The sequence below is a fragment of the Lontra canadensis genome, unplaced genomic scaffold (genome assembly GCF_010015895.1).
Source record: "Lontra canadensis isolate GAN:19392208 unplaced genomic scaffold, GSC_riverotter_1.0 scaffold16, whole genome shotgun sequence".
Classification (NCBI taxonomy): domain Eukaryota; kingdom Metazoa; phylum Chordata; class Mammalia; order Carnivora; family Mustelidae; genus Lontra; species Lontra canadensis.
This window is the reverse complement of record NW_022631010.1, coordinates 19,753,099-19,769,184: the sequence shown is the minus strand read 5'-3', so window position 1 is coordinate 19,769,184 and position 16,086 is coordinate 19,753,099. Positions and strand designations below refer to the sequence as shown.

Here is a 16,086-nt window from a genome sequence, read left to right as displayed (position 1 = left end):
GGGGGGGAGCCATTGTGCCCAGAAATCACAAGTCTGTTCTGAGGCAGGCGGGGTGAATGAATGTGGGACAGGGCTTCTGGTTCTTTCTTTCCCAATCCCCTTTGGAAGTTTTAGGGTTAGGGGTCAGGAGCACCAGCCTGGCGAAACAGGGGGGAGGTGCACCCCTGGGCTGAGCTCATGTGCCCATCTGCACTGGAGCCCTCACCCCCTCCTTCTCTCTCTCCCCAGTTCACCACAGGCACATGCAGCGACCCCGCGGCCTACAGCTGCGAGCTGTGCGGCAAGGCCTTCCGCCTGCAGCGCATGCTCAACCGGCACCTCAAGTGCCACAACCAGGTGAAGAGGCACCTGTGCACCTTCTGTGGCAAGGGCTTCAATGACACCTTTGACCTGAAGAGGCATGTCCGTACGCACACAGGTGAGGAGGGGGGCGTGCCCCTCGCGGTTGTTTTGTTGGCAGAGCTCTTGCTCCTTGGCCACCAGAAGACCACCTCGGGAGCGTGGAGCAGGGTGGCATTTCTGGAAAGATCGGCAGGTTGGGGCATCTGGGCTCAGCTCCCGGCTGTGCCACCGGCAGCTGAGTCACCTTGAGCCCGGCAAAGCCTCTTTTCAGACACTGTTTTCACCTCTGTCTGGTGTGGTAATGGCCCAAGTTCTAGGGCCCCTCAAGATGGGTCACGGGCTGAAAGTGTTTTCGGAGTTGTGACCACCAACACAAGACTCCCCAGGGGCAGAGTTCAGCTGTCACTGGGCTGACTGTTAGAATGGATTCTTGTGGTCTCACAGGTGGTGTCCTTTGCTCCTTTGTGGGGATGTAAGCCTGTCTCAGATGGAGCTCCTGAGAGCTCAGGAAGAAAAGGAGATGTTCGTCTCCTGTGTGAGGCTGCCAAGTGTCTTCCTCCCCTTGGTCCTTCCTCAGTTTCCTGACTGATGAAGCGTGGACCTGGGTCCTTACCAGCTCAGTTCACAGAGAATCCTGGGGGTGTCCATTGGCCTCTCTCCCAGCCCTTCTGATTGGTTAAGGCCTCATTAGTTTTAATTTAGAAACATCTGGCCCCTAGACTTCCCCTTGAGGCCCACAGTTCCACACCTCAAAAGAGGGATCTTTTGAGGATAATTCTGAGGATGACATTTCCCTTCTGAAAATTCTCCAACTCTAGATGAGATGAAATCCAGACTTCTCATCTTGATGGACTTCATGTAAGCTCCTTACACTCTGGGTCCCACCTTCAGATCCCCATCCCATCTCATCCTGTCCCATTTCATCTCATGTAAACCCATCCTGTCCTGACCACTCAGACCCGTCCTGGTCATGACCTGTTCTCCCTACAGCCTCATAGAATTTACTGTAGATAGTCTTCCGATCCTCCAGCCCTTTCAGAGTTCGGGGTTCCCTGGCATCTTGGTGGGATAGGAAGATGTCCATTGCTCCCTCCAGAGGGAGATCCCAGCACTTCCGTCCTCACCCAGGGCCCTTCTCTGATCCTGTCTATTTAGATTTCTTTCATAACCTTCATCACACCGTTTGGTTCTGAGAGTGCTGGCCAGGAGCTCTTTCCCTGGCCTGGGAAGAGTGTCCTCTCTCTGAGAGAGAGGGCTGGCCTACTCAAAAGTTCCTTTTTTCCTTTTAAAAAACCTTTTCTGAAGTGGATTTTTCATTTAAATATAGCACACTGGAGAAGTGCTTGCAAATCAAAGTGTATAGTTTGACGAGTTGAGGAATTTTTACAAAGTGAACACAACCAGATAACTAGCACCGAGACCTCGAAACAGACTACAGGAGTCCCCCTTATTCACGGGGATCCATTCCAAGACCTCAGTGGATGTCTGAAACCACAGGTTGCACCAAACCCTACATATCCTATATGTACATAACCTATGATAAAGTTTAACTTATGTATTGGGCACAGTAAGAGATTAACAACAATAACTGCTAATAAAATAGAACAATTAGAGTGATATACTGTAATAGATGTTAAGTGAATGTTGTCTCTGTATCTTGAAGTACCTTGTCATACTATACTCACCCTTCTTGTGATGATGTGAGATGATAAAATGCGTACGCGATGAGATGAAGCGAGGCGAATGACGTAGGCACTATGACGTAGTGTTAGGCTACTGTTGACCTTCTGCTGATAGGTCAGGAGGAGGATCATCTGTTTCTGGACTGTGGTTGACCATGGGTAACTGAAATCACTGAAAGCAAACCCACAGATAAGGAGCCTAACATTTGTCCAGCCCACAGAAGGCCCCACTCCTCTCTGTGTCACTATCCCCTTCCCTCCAAGAGGTACCACTTGTGTGACTTGTAACAGCATTAATTACTGTGCCTGGTTTTGAGCATAGTAGAGATGGAATCATGTAGTGTGTCCTCTCCTGGGTCTGGCAGTAAGGCTTCTTTTTTAGTCCCTAGCAACCAGTGAATCAGCAAAAGTTTGATCTCTGTGCGGCCAGGCAGGCCCCTTAGGCTGGAGCAAGGAGAATGCTGAGGAGCAGTGGGCTGGCGGGGGTCCTGTGGGTCTGGGTAAGCTGTCTTTTTTGGGAGGTGATCTCAGGAAGCATAATGAAGGGCTACGAGGGGAGATGGGGAGGGGAAGAGAGCCGATAAGAACCAGCTAATGGGCAGGTTATCACTGTGGACAGCTGGGGCTCAACCCCACTGGGGACTCTCTGAGGAACCATATAGAATGCTCCATAGAATTGCTCCAGGGGTGAGGAAGCTGGGCTATTTATCCAGTAACTCCCATTTCTCCCTGATGGGGAGGGACCTGGGACCCTTGTTTCCTAGGCAGCTCCTCCCCCCAGCCTCTTGCAGGTCTCTGGGGAGAGAGATGCAGGAAAGCAACTGACTTTCCTGGAACTGAGGTGACCCGGTGCAAGGCTCAGGGGTGGGGGGTCTTGACAGTGTCCTCTCAGGACAAGAAGGGTCAGCAAGCGAAGGGGTTGGCTTGGCAGAGGCTGGGAATCCCTGCAGAAGGTCACACATCTTCTTCAGACAGCAGCAAGCCCCAAGTAGTCACTTTCCTCCATGCCAGGCCCTCAGCACTTAACGCTGCTATCTCATCCCCAAGGAGTCAGCGAGCCCCACTTAACGGATGATCAGATGAGGCTCAGGGAGGTCAGATAACCAGAGGCAGTGGAGCAGGGAACCAGACCAGCTGGTGCTGGAGTTCATGGTCTTCCATTTTGTCAGTTCCTTCCCTGTCCCCTTTGCCTCCCAGTGCCTTCCTCAGCACGGGAGTCTGAGCGTGCGTGTTCCGTGGCACCAGGATACCCGCAGAGTGAGCAAGGAGGAAGATGGCTGGCATCTCAGACTCCTGAGCTCCTCCCTCTCTTGCTCCTCGAAGGTGACATTTCTAGTGACTCAGAGGGGCTGAAAATTACTAAAGTTGGTGAATCATACTGCCTTCCACCTCGTGCTTTTCCTGAAGAGCTTCACAGTTTACTCCATGAAGGGGAGGCATCTAGAAGGGGAAGAGCTGCAGCCATCCTGGCCACGGGTAGCCATCGAGCCCCCAGCGTGTGGCTGGTCCAACTGAGATGTGGTGTTAAGTGGAAAACACTACATTTGGAAGATTTAATGCAAAATGAGAATGTAAACCATCTCAGTTTTTGATGTTGATTCCATGTTGGAATGGTAATGTTTTGAATACTTTGGGTTAAAATATATCATTGAAATTAATTTCACCTGTTTTCTTTTTACTTACTTATTTATTTGTTTGTTTTTTAGAGAAAGTACATTTGTGGGGGAGGGGGCAAAGGAAGAGGGGGAGAGAGAACCTTAAGCAGGCTCCACACCCAGCATGGGGCCCGTGTGGGGCTCGATCTCATGACCCTGAAATCATGACCTTAGCCGAGATCAAGAGTTGGATGCTCAACTGATTGAGCCACCCAGATGCCCCTCTTTTTACTTATTTTTTTTTAATATTTTTATTTATTTATCTGACAGAGAGAGATCACAAGCAGACAGAGAGGCAGGCAGAGAGAGAGAGAGAGAGAGAAAGAGAGAAGCAGGCTCCCTGCTGAGCAGAGAGCCCGATGCGGGACCCGATCCCAGGACCCTGAGATCATGACCTGAGCCGAAGGCAGCGGCTTAACCCACTGAGCCACCCAGGCGCCCCTTTTTTTACTTATTTTAATGAGGCTACTGGATTAAGGCTACTGGATTAAGATTACAGAGTGGCTTGCACTTTAATGTCTGCTGGACAGCATTGACTATAAGATCAAATCTACAGGTAATTTAAAATTTTTTCAAACATAATTTTGCTTCCTTAAGTGATCAACAAATAGAATTACAGAAATGTCTTGAACCTGTTTTTCCTGCCCTGGTTTATTTGCTGCTGGAGATGTGCCTCCAGGTAATAAGGGACCAGAATGGGGAGCAAAGGGCTTACTGGCAAATTAGACGGTAGCAAACAGAAAAAAGGATTTCTGGCTTGGGGTGCAGCCACGCCAGCAGCGGAAGGAGCAACCATAGCCTCCTGGTGGGAGGGACTGCCATGCCTTCCCTCAAGCTCTACACAAAAGGGTTAGTCAGTAAAAAGAGCAAAAATCTAGGATTCTCATCATCATTTTCAAAGTTCGTGTACATAACCTCCCTGGTTCCAAAAGACCTTACCAGAATGCTGGGTCTTGATGAAGACGTGAAGGTTGGATTTTTGCTATTGACGATTACAAGTAAATGTATTTTGACCAGAAGCAAAGATGTGTGAACACAGATACGGGAGACAGTAGATGAGCGAAGTCTGTATTTGCTTAGATTCTGACTGGATCAGTCATAACTCGTTTAAAGACTTAGCTGGGATCACAGGACCCTTCTATTGAGAACTGTGGCTACAGCATCAATGAGGTGGGCAAAGAGTGGTGGAGAGAGCCAGGATTAATCTCTCCTTCCCCCAGGTCTCCTCCTGTCCTGTGCTGGGAGGGACAGGGCCTCTAAGGAAAGACTCAGAACACAAAGAGACACCTCGAAAGAGACCCAGGGAAACCAGAGCCTGTAAATATCTTACCTTAATATCCAAGTGGATGAAAGAAAAGATTGAGGGTTTTTTGTTGTTGTTGTTGTTGTTGTTTTTTTACTTCACCAAGAAAAAAGTAACTCAGAGGGTGTGTGTGTGTGATGGGGAGAGGGGATATTAGTCAAATGACATCTTATTCGAGGTTGGAAGACAGAAACTGATGCACAAAAAACTAACATTTTGTGAAAACAGATCTGCAAACAAGGGCTGTTTTCAATCCAGACTATCTTGGGTCAGGTTCCCTAGGAGCAGATTCTGAGATGTGCTTCTTATAAAATTGATTTCTTGAGGGAGGGGTCAGAGGAAACCTGGAGGGAGGGGGGAGGGGAGTTGGACAGAGCAGGGGCAGGGGGTGAGCAGAGATGTGGCCTCAGCCTGGTTCCGCGGGGGCTCTGGGGTGTGAAAACACTATAGGCCAAGTGGGGGACACTTGGATGTCAGTCAGACAGCCGCCTCTCCCCTGGGCTGGGAGGTCAGTTGCCCAGTGCCCATTTCTTGGAGAAGGGGGCAGTCAGGAGCCGTTAGTGGGCCACACAGGATATATGCAGCATGAAGCACTAGCTAGCCAAGGGGGGGTCTGCAAATGGACCAGCAGCTTCCCCGACACACATAGTAGAGGAAACTGCTCTATTTTGGAGATGACGGGACCACTGAGGCCAGTGTGGGAGATTCTGGTCAAAACAGAGAGAAGGGGCCATGAGCTTGAAAGAAGTGAATGTGGAATGACTGGGTGGCTCAGTTGGTTCCAGATACACCTTCAGCTCAGGTCATGATCTCTGGGTCCTGGGATCGAGTCCTACATTGCACTCCCCGCTCAGCGGGGTGTCTGCATCTCCCTCTGCCCCTCCCCCTCTGCTCAAGCACTCTCCCTCAAATAAATAAAATCCTAAAAAAAAAAAAAAAGAAGAAGAAGGAGAAAGAAACAAATGTATATTCAGTTCGCTGCCTATGAAAAACATCATATCACGGGCCTGTTTTTAGAGAAGATTCTTTTGGGTTTGTTTCAATGTTTAGTTTGAACCAGCTGGAATGCCTCTTATGAACCGCCATCCATGGAAGAAAATGATTTGCCTTGTAGCGGGGGATCCGTATTCTAGAATAAAACGTAATATCCGGTATTTGCATGTGCCGCACTCAGCACCGAGTACCCCACTTCACTCCCGGGACCCAGCTCCACCAGCGGCATGTGGGTGCCTGTCAGGCAGAACCACGTTCATCCAGGGCCACAGCGTGGCCCCGGCATTGTTGACTGGTATGGCCAGATGTGCCAAGGTCCTTCAGACAAGTTCAGCATTTACTGAAAGTCTTTTATTTTTTTCTTGTTCGGAAAATGGCTACTGACTCTGTAAGAGACTCCAGCCAGTGAAGATGAGAACTTGTAAGCCACTCTAAACAGCTGAGAAGGCCACACGCATCTGCGGGGTCCCCAGCGCAGACTTTCACGGGTCTCGTGCTGTGAGGTATAACCCACCTTGGTTATAACTTTCTGACTCTGGAATAAAGGAGGCCGTTCCTGTTGCCGGCCATTCCTGAGGAAGCTTCTGGAGTTCCAGAGAGAGACGCTGAGGAATGTAGACTTGAGGAGGCCGGGGAGGTGGGGAGGGGGCATGGGCCCACCGCAGTATCTGCCCCACCCCTTGGGACGCCCTCTGGCCTTATCTTCCATCAGGCCACTTTGAGAGGGACTGGAAGGCAAACAAATCCCATCTTGATTGAAGAAGAGGAAACAATAGTGTCTTTGTTTGGAACCTACAGGGAAGGATTGACTCCTCCAGGAAAAATGCAGATTGGGAGAAGTTTGGAGTGGGGCAGATGGCAAAGAAAGAAGAAAGTAAACTCCACGGCTAGGGAGTTCAAGGATGTCTGGTGGGATCGCCTCCTGGGCTCATCAGGCTGTCCCTGCTCTATTTCATTTTGACTTACTTTTTAGCTAAAGAAATAATAGGAAAGTGGGGGGTGGAAATGAAAGGGAAGAAAAGTAAAGCCTTCCTCCCCTCCCAAGTCCTTAAAGTTCCACACCTGAAAGCAAACCACCAATTAATATTTATCCCCCAAAGTTGTTGTTTTTTTTCATTGCTTTTTTCATGTCATATGTACCTTGGATCCTTTTTTATATCTATACAGGCAGACACACCTCTTTTTAATAGTTGTCAGGGCATTTCTTAATATGAGATTATCACAATTTCTAGTGTGGAGGCACCATGATTTCCCCTTGTCCCAAATGATGAACTTGTTTCCATTCTCAGAGTTTTCTTCCCCGCCCTTCTTTTCTTCCTTCCTTCTTTCCTTAAATAAGTCAGACTGCCATGAATATACTTACACCTCCTTTGTCTACCTGTGTAGATAATTTCCTTAAAATGGGCCAGAGGTCAACATATGGCAGTCTTTGGTGGGCACGGCTACCAACACACATGGCAGTCTTTGGTGGGCACAGCCACCAACACACATGGCAGTCTTTGGTGGCCATGGCCACCAGGGAGGCTGCCCTGAAGACCCACTCCCACAAGGAGGACTGTAAAAAGCTTCTTACCGAAGTATGATTGTACAAGCTCAGCAAGGGAGCACCAGGCTGTGGCAAGGAGAGCAAGCAGAAAGTACCTGTAGCCAAGAATTTTCTTTGGAGATGTGTAATGCAAAGCTTGATTTTGGTAATAGGAATAGAAAATTTGAAGAGAAGAAACCCTTTTGGATGACCCAACGCAGTGTTTTTTTGGATAAGGTCAGAGAGGCCGTTTGGCACAACATTCCAGAGGGTTACCAACAAAATGAAGGTCTCTCCACTCTTCTCTCCACCAGACCCTCATGACCATATTGAAAACAATTATCCTTTTCTTTCCGCACTGGGAAATAAACAACACATCCCAAAGTGCGTGTGAAGTATCTATGTTGAGCCAATGTAAATACATACTACATATGTACCCGCCAGCCAGTTTAGGAGGAGAGCATACCCTTGTTCTATTGAGCTGGACTGTAAACTCTCAGGGCTCTATCCCACTGAGTACGTAATATGTGCTGGGCCCTTTGCAGGTGACGTTGCCATTAATCCTCTGAGTGACCTAACAAGGGGGTTTGAATGTTATCCCCATTTTATGGGTGAAGAAACTAAGGTCTGGAGGGGCTCAGCCATCCATCGTGGGCTCACGTGATGAGTGGCAGATGTGTGATGCGTGGGTTTTCAGAGGCCTGGGACTCTTGCTGGGTGGTGTCAGTAGGTTAATGATGTCTGGTGCAGCTGTGGTTTCGAGTTCCGGTATCCCACTCCAGACAGGGGCAAGGCTGGCCTTGGCTCCAGAGCACTAAGGTGGGTAAGTCCCCAGAATTGGGGAGGCCTTGGCATCAGTCCCCTTTGCCCAGGTGTCCTCTCTGCCCACCTTCATCTCCCACCCACCCCTGAGTTCATGGCAGGCTGGGGATTCCGGGAAGAAGGGCTTTGTTCCCAAGCCCAGAAAGGGTCACCCGGGGCCTGCTGCATGACCGTGTCTGCTTGCATCAGTGAGTGATGGATGAATGTGGTATTTCCAGAGAGGGGAGTTGAAGCAGGTGTGCAAAAGTCAGAATTGCCCTAACTGCAGTTTTTGGTGCTTGCCGTCTAACGTCCATCTTGGTGTCTGTGAGTCCCTTGTCCTCTGAGCCCGGCTCACATCCCACCGTCCCTGGGAAAAGCCCACCCGCAGCGGTCATCCCTATTCTCTCTGTCGTCTGGATGATGCAGGGCTCTGGGATCTCTAGCCTTTGCTGCCCTAGGCCTTGTTGGGGGTTCTGTCTGTGGAAGGGGCTCGGCCAACCTGCTGGATGCAGAAGGAAATGTGCTCCCAGCACGCTTACCTCTGCCAGGGGATAGGGATCTGGCAAAGCCCTGGTCAGCAGCCACTTCAGATCACATTTCTAGGTCACAGATGGGGCGGGGCTTCCTAGAGCAGGATTGGAAACATCCTTTCCTGTGGAGCTCGTGGGGGGGGGTGTGTAAGTGTCTTCTCCACATGTTTAGTTTGGATGTTTTAAAACAGTGGTGGGTTATTTCCAATAACTATTGAAAGGAGTAACTGGTCTCTGGGTGAATTTCTTAAAAAAAAAAAAAAAAGATTTTATTGGGGCACCTGGGTGGTTCAGTTGATTAAGCGTCTGCCTTTGGTTCCAGTAATGATCCCGGAGTCCAGGGATTCAGTCCCACCCACATAGGACTCCCTGCGCAGCAGGTAGCCTGCTTCTCCCTCTCCTCCCTGCTCCTGCCCTCTCTCACTATCTCTGTCTCGCTCTCTCCAATAAATAAAATCTTTAAAAAAAAAAAAAAGACTTTATTTATTTATTTGACAGAGAGTATAAGCGGGGGGAGCAGCAGGGAGAGGAAGAAGCAGGCTCCCCACTGAGCAGGGATCCTGATGTGGGACTCCATCCCAGGACCCTGGGATCATGACCTGAGGCAAAGGTAGATGCTTAACTGACTGAGCCACCCAGGCACCCCACTTAAATTTGCCAGTTTCTTAAATCTCTTTGTTTCTTAAATCTCTTTCTCTGGGCCAGTAAGGGTTCATTCATTAATTCCTTCATTTAAAAATTATTTACTGAGCACCTATTATGTGCCTGCCCAGTGCCGAGGATTAGAAAGGAGTTTCTAAACTTCTGGCAGTTGTTCTAGGATGTGTGGAATGTAAGATCGACCTGCACTCTGCCTGAATAGAATTGCATTGACCCAATACACCTTTTTCACATGCGTGTTACAGGATATGCTTCACATATGTGCTTCTGGACATGGACTGCATGAAAAGTGGAAGGGGTTCGGTTTCCAAACCCTTCGGGTGGTTGGATGGAGGTGGGGGGAAATAGTTTTTTTCCATTTCAACTCCCCTTATCATCTGCCATTAAGAAAATGGGGACATGTAACCTAGGAGAGAAAATACTGAGGCCAGGGCTCCTTTCAGACCCCGAAGTACCATCCTCATGCCTCGTTTGGTAGAATTTGTCCACGAAGCCGCCTGGTCCTGGACTTTGTTTGTTGGGAGTTTTTTTGGTTACTGATTCAATCTCCTTGCTGGTCATGGGTCTCTTCGAATGTTCGTTTCTTCCGGCTTCAGTTTTGGTCATGCCTCATTTGGCATGGAGTTAGACATGTGACTCCCAAAGAGATCCCCGGACAAGCAGCCTTCCCATCACCTGGGAACTCGCTAGAAACACGGGAGTCTCAGCCCTACCCCAGAACAAGAAATACCAGGGCTGGGGCCAGGAGTCTGTGTTCTGATGAGCCCCTTGGGTTTGAGGACCATGGCTCCACATTCGATTCAGTCTGGGGGGTGGGGGAGCTGTGATTCTGCATGGCCAGAAGCTCCCAGGGGATGCAGTGTGACTGTTGGCCCCAGGAGCAAAGGCGAGGACCCGGTTGTTACAAGGCAGTCAGTCTATCTCTGGCTTGTGAGAGATGGCATTTGGGTATAGCTGTCTGACAAAACACCACGGTGCTGTTGAAAAGGAATGAAACTGAGCTATAGGCACCAACATGGAGAAATCCTCCACAGCATTGTGAAGCTAAAAAAGTAGATTTTGAAAATATCTTTGGATAAGTTTGCTTCCATTAAAGCCAGGATAGTAAAATCATCATAAATTCCATTTTCGTGTTTTAAAAAAAAATATTGAAACATTTTTAAGTGTGAGTTTTAATTCAGCTACTTTTCAGTTGTGCAGTATGTTTTTTCAACAGCTAGAACTTTATGGGGGAAAGGAATAACCATTTAAAAAATACATGAAAACATCTACATAGAGTGCGTGTTTTTCCTTGTGCCTCAAGCTCGAGGATGGTGTTGTTGGGTCTTGTTCTTGTTTAAGATTTTTGATAACTCGTTCCTATGGATTTTTTTTTAATGTGTTTAAATTTTTGAAATATTATCTCACTGGATTGATGAGTTTTTGGCATGCCCTTAAATTCTGCATCAGAGGCTTTGGGGATTCCTATAAGGGATGGCTCTGCTGGCCTCTGGGCCCTAAGATGATCCCCGGTGGAGATGGCATGTGGGAACTCTCCATCTAGAAAGCAAGCCCCACTGATATTAGCCCAATTTGAAGGCCAGTGAGAGATCTGGTTTGGAAATACTTTCATAACTGTGGCAGATGCTACCCGTGTCCAGCCCACGCCCCTGGCTCCTGCCATTTCTGGGCACACCCATCCCTGTTGCAACTGCCCACACCTGCTACTCTGTCTGAGAGCGTTCTTGCTGGCACCAGACAGGGAGGGAGAATCGGCACCCCCCAGGGACAGCCCCTGACAGCTGCTGGAGGGGGTGGGGGTGGGGGTGGGGGGCGGTGGGGGGTGGAGACCATAGCTGTGAGGGGTGAGATGACTCAGAGGTGAGTGTTCTACCTTGTCCCTTCACCTTGTCCAGTGGAACTGGACTCTGGTCGCTCACAGCAGTGACTGCCTTGCTGTCCCCACCTTGTAGGGCTTCTTCCTCTCGCCGCCCCACTTCTTTCTTCACTCACGGACTGGAATCTTTTTTACAGGGTCTGTTTCCAGGAAAACCACAAGTAAAATAAAAACAAGGTTTACTTTGCCCACTATAAAATCAAAACATTGAGGTATACAAGTGGGAAAACCAAAAACCTTTCCTCCCAAAGCCAGGTGGTGTTTCTTTGCTAAGTTGGCATCTCTTTTTATCTTTGCTCATGTGGATGTTGGGAACCCTTGGGAATCGTTTTCCTCATGTTGAGTCGCTGGTCAGGCTGATTTTTTTTCCCGGCCCTCAGCTCCTGGCGACCATTTATCCAAACTCTGTTCCTATGGGTTTGACTTTTATACACACACAAGTGGTACCACGCAGTACTGGCCTTTCTCTCTTTGGTTTATTTCACATAATGCCCTCACGGTTCATCCACGATATTGCAAATAGCAGGAGTTCCTTCTTTCTCGTGGCTGAATAATACTGCCTTGTATAAATATGCCACATCTTTTTTATTCATGCATTCGCTGATGGACACTTATGTTATATGGATGTCTTGGCTGTTGTTAAAAATGCTGCAGTGGGGGCACCTGGGTGGCTCAGTGGGTTAAGCCTCTGCCTTCGGCTCAGGTCATGATCCCGGGGTCTTGGGATAGAGCCCCGCATCGGGCTCTCTGCTCAGCGGGGAGCCTGCTTCCCCCTCCCTCTGCCTGCCTCTCTGCCTGCTTGTGATCTCTCTCTGTCAAATAAATAAATAAAAATCTTAAAAAAAAAATAATGCTGCAGTGAATGTGGATGTCCCGATGTGTCTTTGAGATCCTCTTTTCATTTCCTTTGGAAATAGATCCTAGATGAGAGATTTCTGGGTCACATGGTAGTGCTAATTTTTGTTTTTTGGGGAAACCTCCATACTGGTTTCCATAATGGCTGTATCAGTTTACATTTGCACCAGCAGTGCACAAGGGCTCCCTTTTCTCCACATCCTCAAGGACCCTTGCTATCTCTTGTCTTTGATGATAATCATCCTAACAGGTGGGAGGTGATATTTCATTGCAGCCGTGATTCATGTTCTCCTGACGACCAACTGCGTGGAGCACTTTGTCACGTACCTGTTGGCTCTTTGCGTGCCTTCTTTGGAAAAAGATCTGTTCGGTTCCTCTGCCCGGTTTTGAATCAGGAGGTTTGGTTTTCTGCTGTTGGGTTGTGCACGATGTTTTTAAATGGCTTCATGGTTGGGAGGCTCTGGCGTGACTGTGACCCACTGGTGATATGTCTGCCCATCGACCTTGCAGGCATTCGCCCCTACAAATGTGACATCTGCAACAAGGCCTTCACCCAGCGCTGCTCCTTGGAGTCCCACCTGAAGAAGATCCACGGGGTGCAGCAGCAGTATGCCTACAAGCAACGCCGGGACAAGCTCTACGTCTGCGAGGATTGTGGCTACACGGGCCCCACCCAGGAGGACCTGTACCTGCACGTGAACAGTGCCCACCCAGGCAGCGCCTTTCTCAAAAAGACGTCCAAAAAACTAGCGGCTCTTTTGCAAACCAAGCTGATGTCCATGCGCCCAGGGAATGCCAACCTGAGCGAGGAGGAGGAGAAGTGAGGAGGAGGAGGCAGCCAGAGCTGCCGCGTTTACAGGGATTTGGGGTCTTGAAGGTTTCCCCAACCCCACTTGGGTTCAGTTCATCCCTCTTGCCCTTCCGGGGCTGGAGGCAGAGCTGGGGGATCTGTTCTAAGGGTCATCAGTGAGAATCGTGGTGTCAGGCCCCCTGTAACCCACATCCTGTTGACAGTCACATTAACAAAAGTTTTTGGATGGTCACGATCACTGTAAGGCATTTTTCTTTCTTTCTCTCTCCTTTTTTTTTTTTTTTTTTAAGGATTTTCACATGTGGAGGCCGAGGTGTTCTTAGAGAGACTCTCATTTTATGGTGCCTTGAAATAAAAGTACTTCCACTTGCCATGCTCCTCAAGCAAGGAAAATGATTTTATTATTCCAAAAGAGTTTACAGGAATTATTTTAATAAATGAAATGTTCTTGTGAAATTATAAAACAAAACAGAGCATTGAGTTCTAGCTCCCTGATTAGGGCCTAATGTGTGACCTTCGATTTCAGGTGGTTTGGGGCGAATGAATTTGTATTGGCAGGTGGGTTTGAAGAAGCAGATCTTGAGACGGGGTAGGAGGGCCAATGGACAGGTGCCCCAAGGCAGGTGGGCAGAGAGGCCTGCAGTGGACGGGGAAGGTCACTCCTGAATGCTTTCGTCACTTTTCGTGGCCCTCGGTTACTGTAGAGCTGCTTCTGGCTTTCTGGGGCTGGGACTTGACTCGCTGGCTACAGGTGCAGGCTGTGCTCTTGTGGGAGGGAGAGCAGTCTCCTTCAGGGCATGTGACTGCTGAGCACTGTGACCTTTGGCCACCTGGATCGCCTCACCTGGGAGGCCTGGCTCCAGGGGCCCAGGACGTTCACAGTAAAGCAGACCTGAAACCGAGATAGGGCAAAGGAGAGGCAGCAGCCTCTGGGGATGAGAGGGGTGGTGAGGTGGTTTCCAGGGTCCTTCGGTGACTGGAGGGGTAGCAGGAAGGGCCCAAACCCTCAGGGAACCCTGGTGGCTGAGAAAGGGATTTTCCCCAGTCCAGGGAGCTGTGGGAACTGATCGGAGTGCCCATCTCCTGTACCCCGCAGTCCTTCGGCGGGCTTCCTCCGTTGCCCTGGGTCTGACAGCCCCAGCTTCATTTCCTCCCCGGAAGAGGAAGAAGATCTTGCATCAGGACCAGGCTGCTTCTTGGGCTGGGGAACATTTGGGTGATGGCCCTTCTTTGTCTCCTTTCCTCTCCCTCCTCCTTCCACCTCTCTGCCTGCTTCACTCCCTCCCCCAATGTCCTCCTTTCCCACATCGTGGGCCAGGCATCATGCCAAGATCTGGACAATTTCCGTGGCGTGGCCTCTAACTTGAGTTAACATTAGTCTTGAGAGTTGGCTCCCCTTTCTGAAGGGAGGGAATAAACCCTTCTGTGGAGCATCTATGATGTGGGGCACCCCTGGCTGTGCAGCGTTCTCTGGAACAATCCTCAGAGCTCTCCTGAAGGGGTCAGCGTCCCAGTGCCCAGGAGCAGATGAGGCAGCTTCAGGGGCCATCGGCTGGTGGTGGGAGGAAAGGGCCAGGAATCCTAAACCCGGTCAAAATCCCACTTTCCCTCTCCCCACACTTAAGAAATGAAAGAACCACTTCCCCCGCCCCCCACCAAGTTCAATTGGAACTAAAGGAGAGGCAGGCATGAGGCTAGGGCAGGCTTTGGGAGATCCTCACACCTCTGGTTTCTCTAAACGGCGACACTCAGTGTCCCAGAGCCATACTGCTGGGTTGATGTGGTCCTGCTCGGCCTCGCACGAAGACCTGAGAGCTGAGACCACAGCACCATGTGGTCTACATGTCCACGTCCAAGTGTTCATACTGGGGATGCATTTGGGACCTGGAACAGCAAAGTAGGAAGTTGTGAAGGCTCTTATGGCCTCCTAGGATGGCAGCACTGAGGGCTCCGCCCTGGGGGCAGGGGGCCAATTGTTGACATCCTGTCGTGTCTCCTAGCACTTGGTATAGGGAAGGGAGTCTAGAAAGTGTTTGATTTGCTTTCCACAGTTATCTGGGTAATTCTGACAACAATAATGATAAGGCAATATCTAAACGACTGTCTGGGGCAGCTGGCCTGTGTCCTGTTTTGCACAGGGAACTGTGAACCAGCTGAAAAGATATTCTCTTTAGGGATGGATTTTTATTTATTTACATATTTTAAATTTGTTTTTTAAAAGTAAGCTCTATGCCCAACATGGGGCTTGATCTCATGACCCTGAGATCAAGAGCTGTATGCTCTCCTAATTGAGCCAGCGAGGCGCCCTGGGACTGATTTTTATTAAACCAAACTCTTTTGGTTGCTAGTGACAGAAACTCAGTTTATTTATTTATTTATTTTTAAAGATTTTAATTATTTATTTGACAGACAAAGATCACAAGTAGGCAGAGAAGCAGGCAGAAAGAGAGGAGGAAGCAGGCTCCCTGCTGAGCAGAGAGCCCGATGCGGGGCTCGATCCCAGGACACTGGGATCCTGACCTGAGCCGAAGGCAGAGGCTTTAACCCACTGAGCCACCCAGGTGCCCCCAGAAACTCAGTTTAAAATGACTTTAACAGGAGCGCCTGGCTTGCTCCATTGGTGGAACATGCAACTCTTGACATCAGGATTGTGAGTTTGAGGCCCACATCGGGTGTAGAGATTACTTAAAAATAGAATCTTTTTTTTTTTTAAGATTTTATTTATTTATTTGAAACAGAGAGAGAGAGATCACAAGTATGCAGAGAGGCAGGCATAGAGAGAGAGAGGAGAAAGCAGGCTCCCCGCTGAGCGGAGAGCCTGATGCGGGCCTCGATCCCAGGACCCTGAGATCATGACCTGAGCCGAAGGCAGAGGCTTTAACCCACTGAGCCACCCAGGCGCCCAAAAATAGAATCTTTAAAAAAAAAATAAAATGGCTTTAACAGAAAAGAGAATGTATTGGCTGACAAATATAGGGTTGTTTCAGCTTCAGGGATGGCTGGATCTAGGTGCTTAAATCATGGTATCACTCATCTTTCTCTCTGTCTTA

General features: G+C 49.2%; 1 protein-coding gene across 1 annotated transcript; it reads left to right on the top strand.

Moving 5' to 3' along the window:
* Positions 1-231: 231 nt before the first annotated feature.
* OVOL2 (ovo like zinc finger 2) lies at positions 232-13,419 on the top strand. Its single transcript, XM_032859239.1, has 2 exons — positions 232-418; positions 12,736-13,419. The coding sequence occupies exons 1-2, from the start codon at positions 304-306 to the stop codon at positions 13,047-13,049; spliced, it is 429 nt and encodes a 142-aa protein (XP_032715130.1). The 5' UTR covers positions 232-303; the 3' UTR covers positions 13,050-13,419.
* The last annotated feature ends 2,667 nt before the right edge of the window (positions 13,420-16,086 follow it).

What these genes read in the sequence shown, in the direction of transcription:
- OVOL2 (XM_032859239.1), top strand. Translation starts at nt 304, where the DNA reads ATGCTCAACCGGCACCTCAAGTGCCACAACCAGGTGAAGAGGCACCTG. An exon ending in GCATGTCCGTACGCACACAG is followed by an intron (nt 419 to 12,735) that starts GTGAGGAGGGGG and finishes TCGACCTTGCAG; the next exon opens with GCATTCGCCCCTACAAATGT.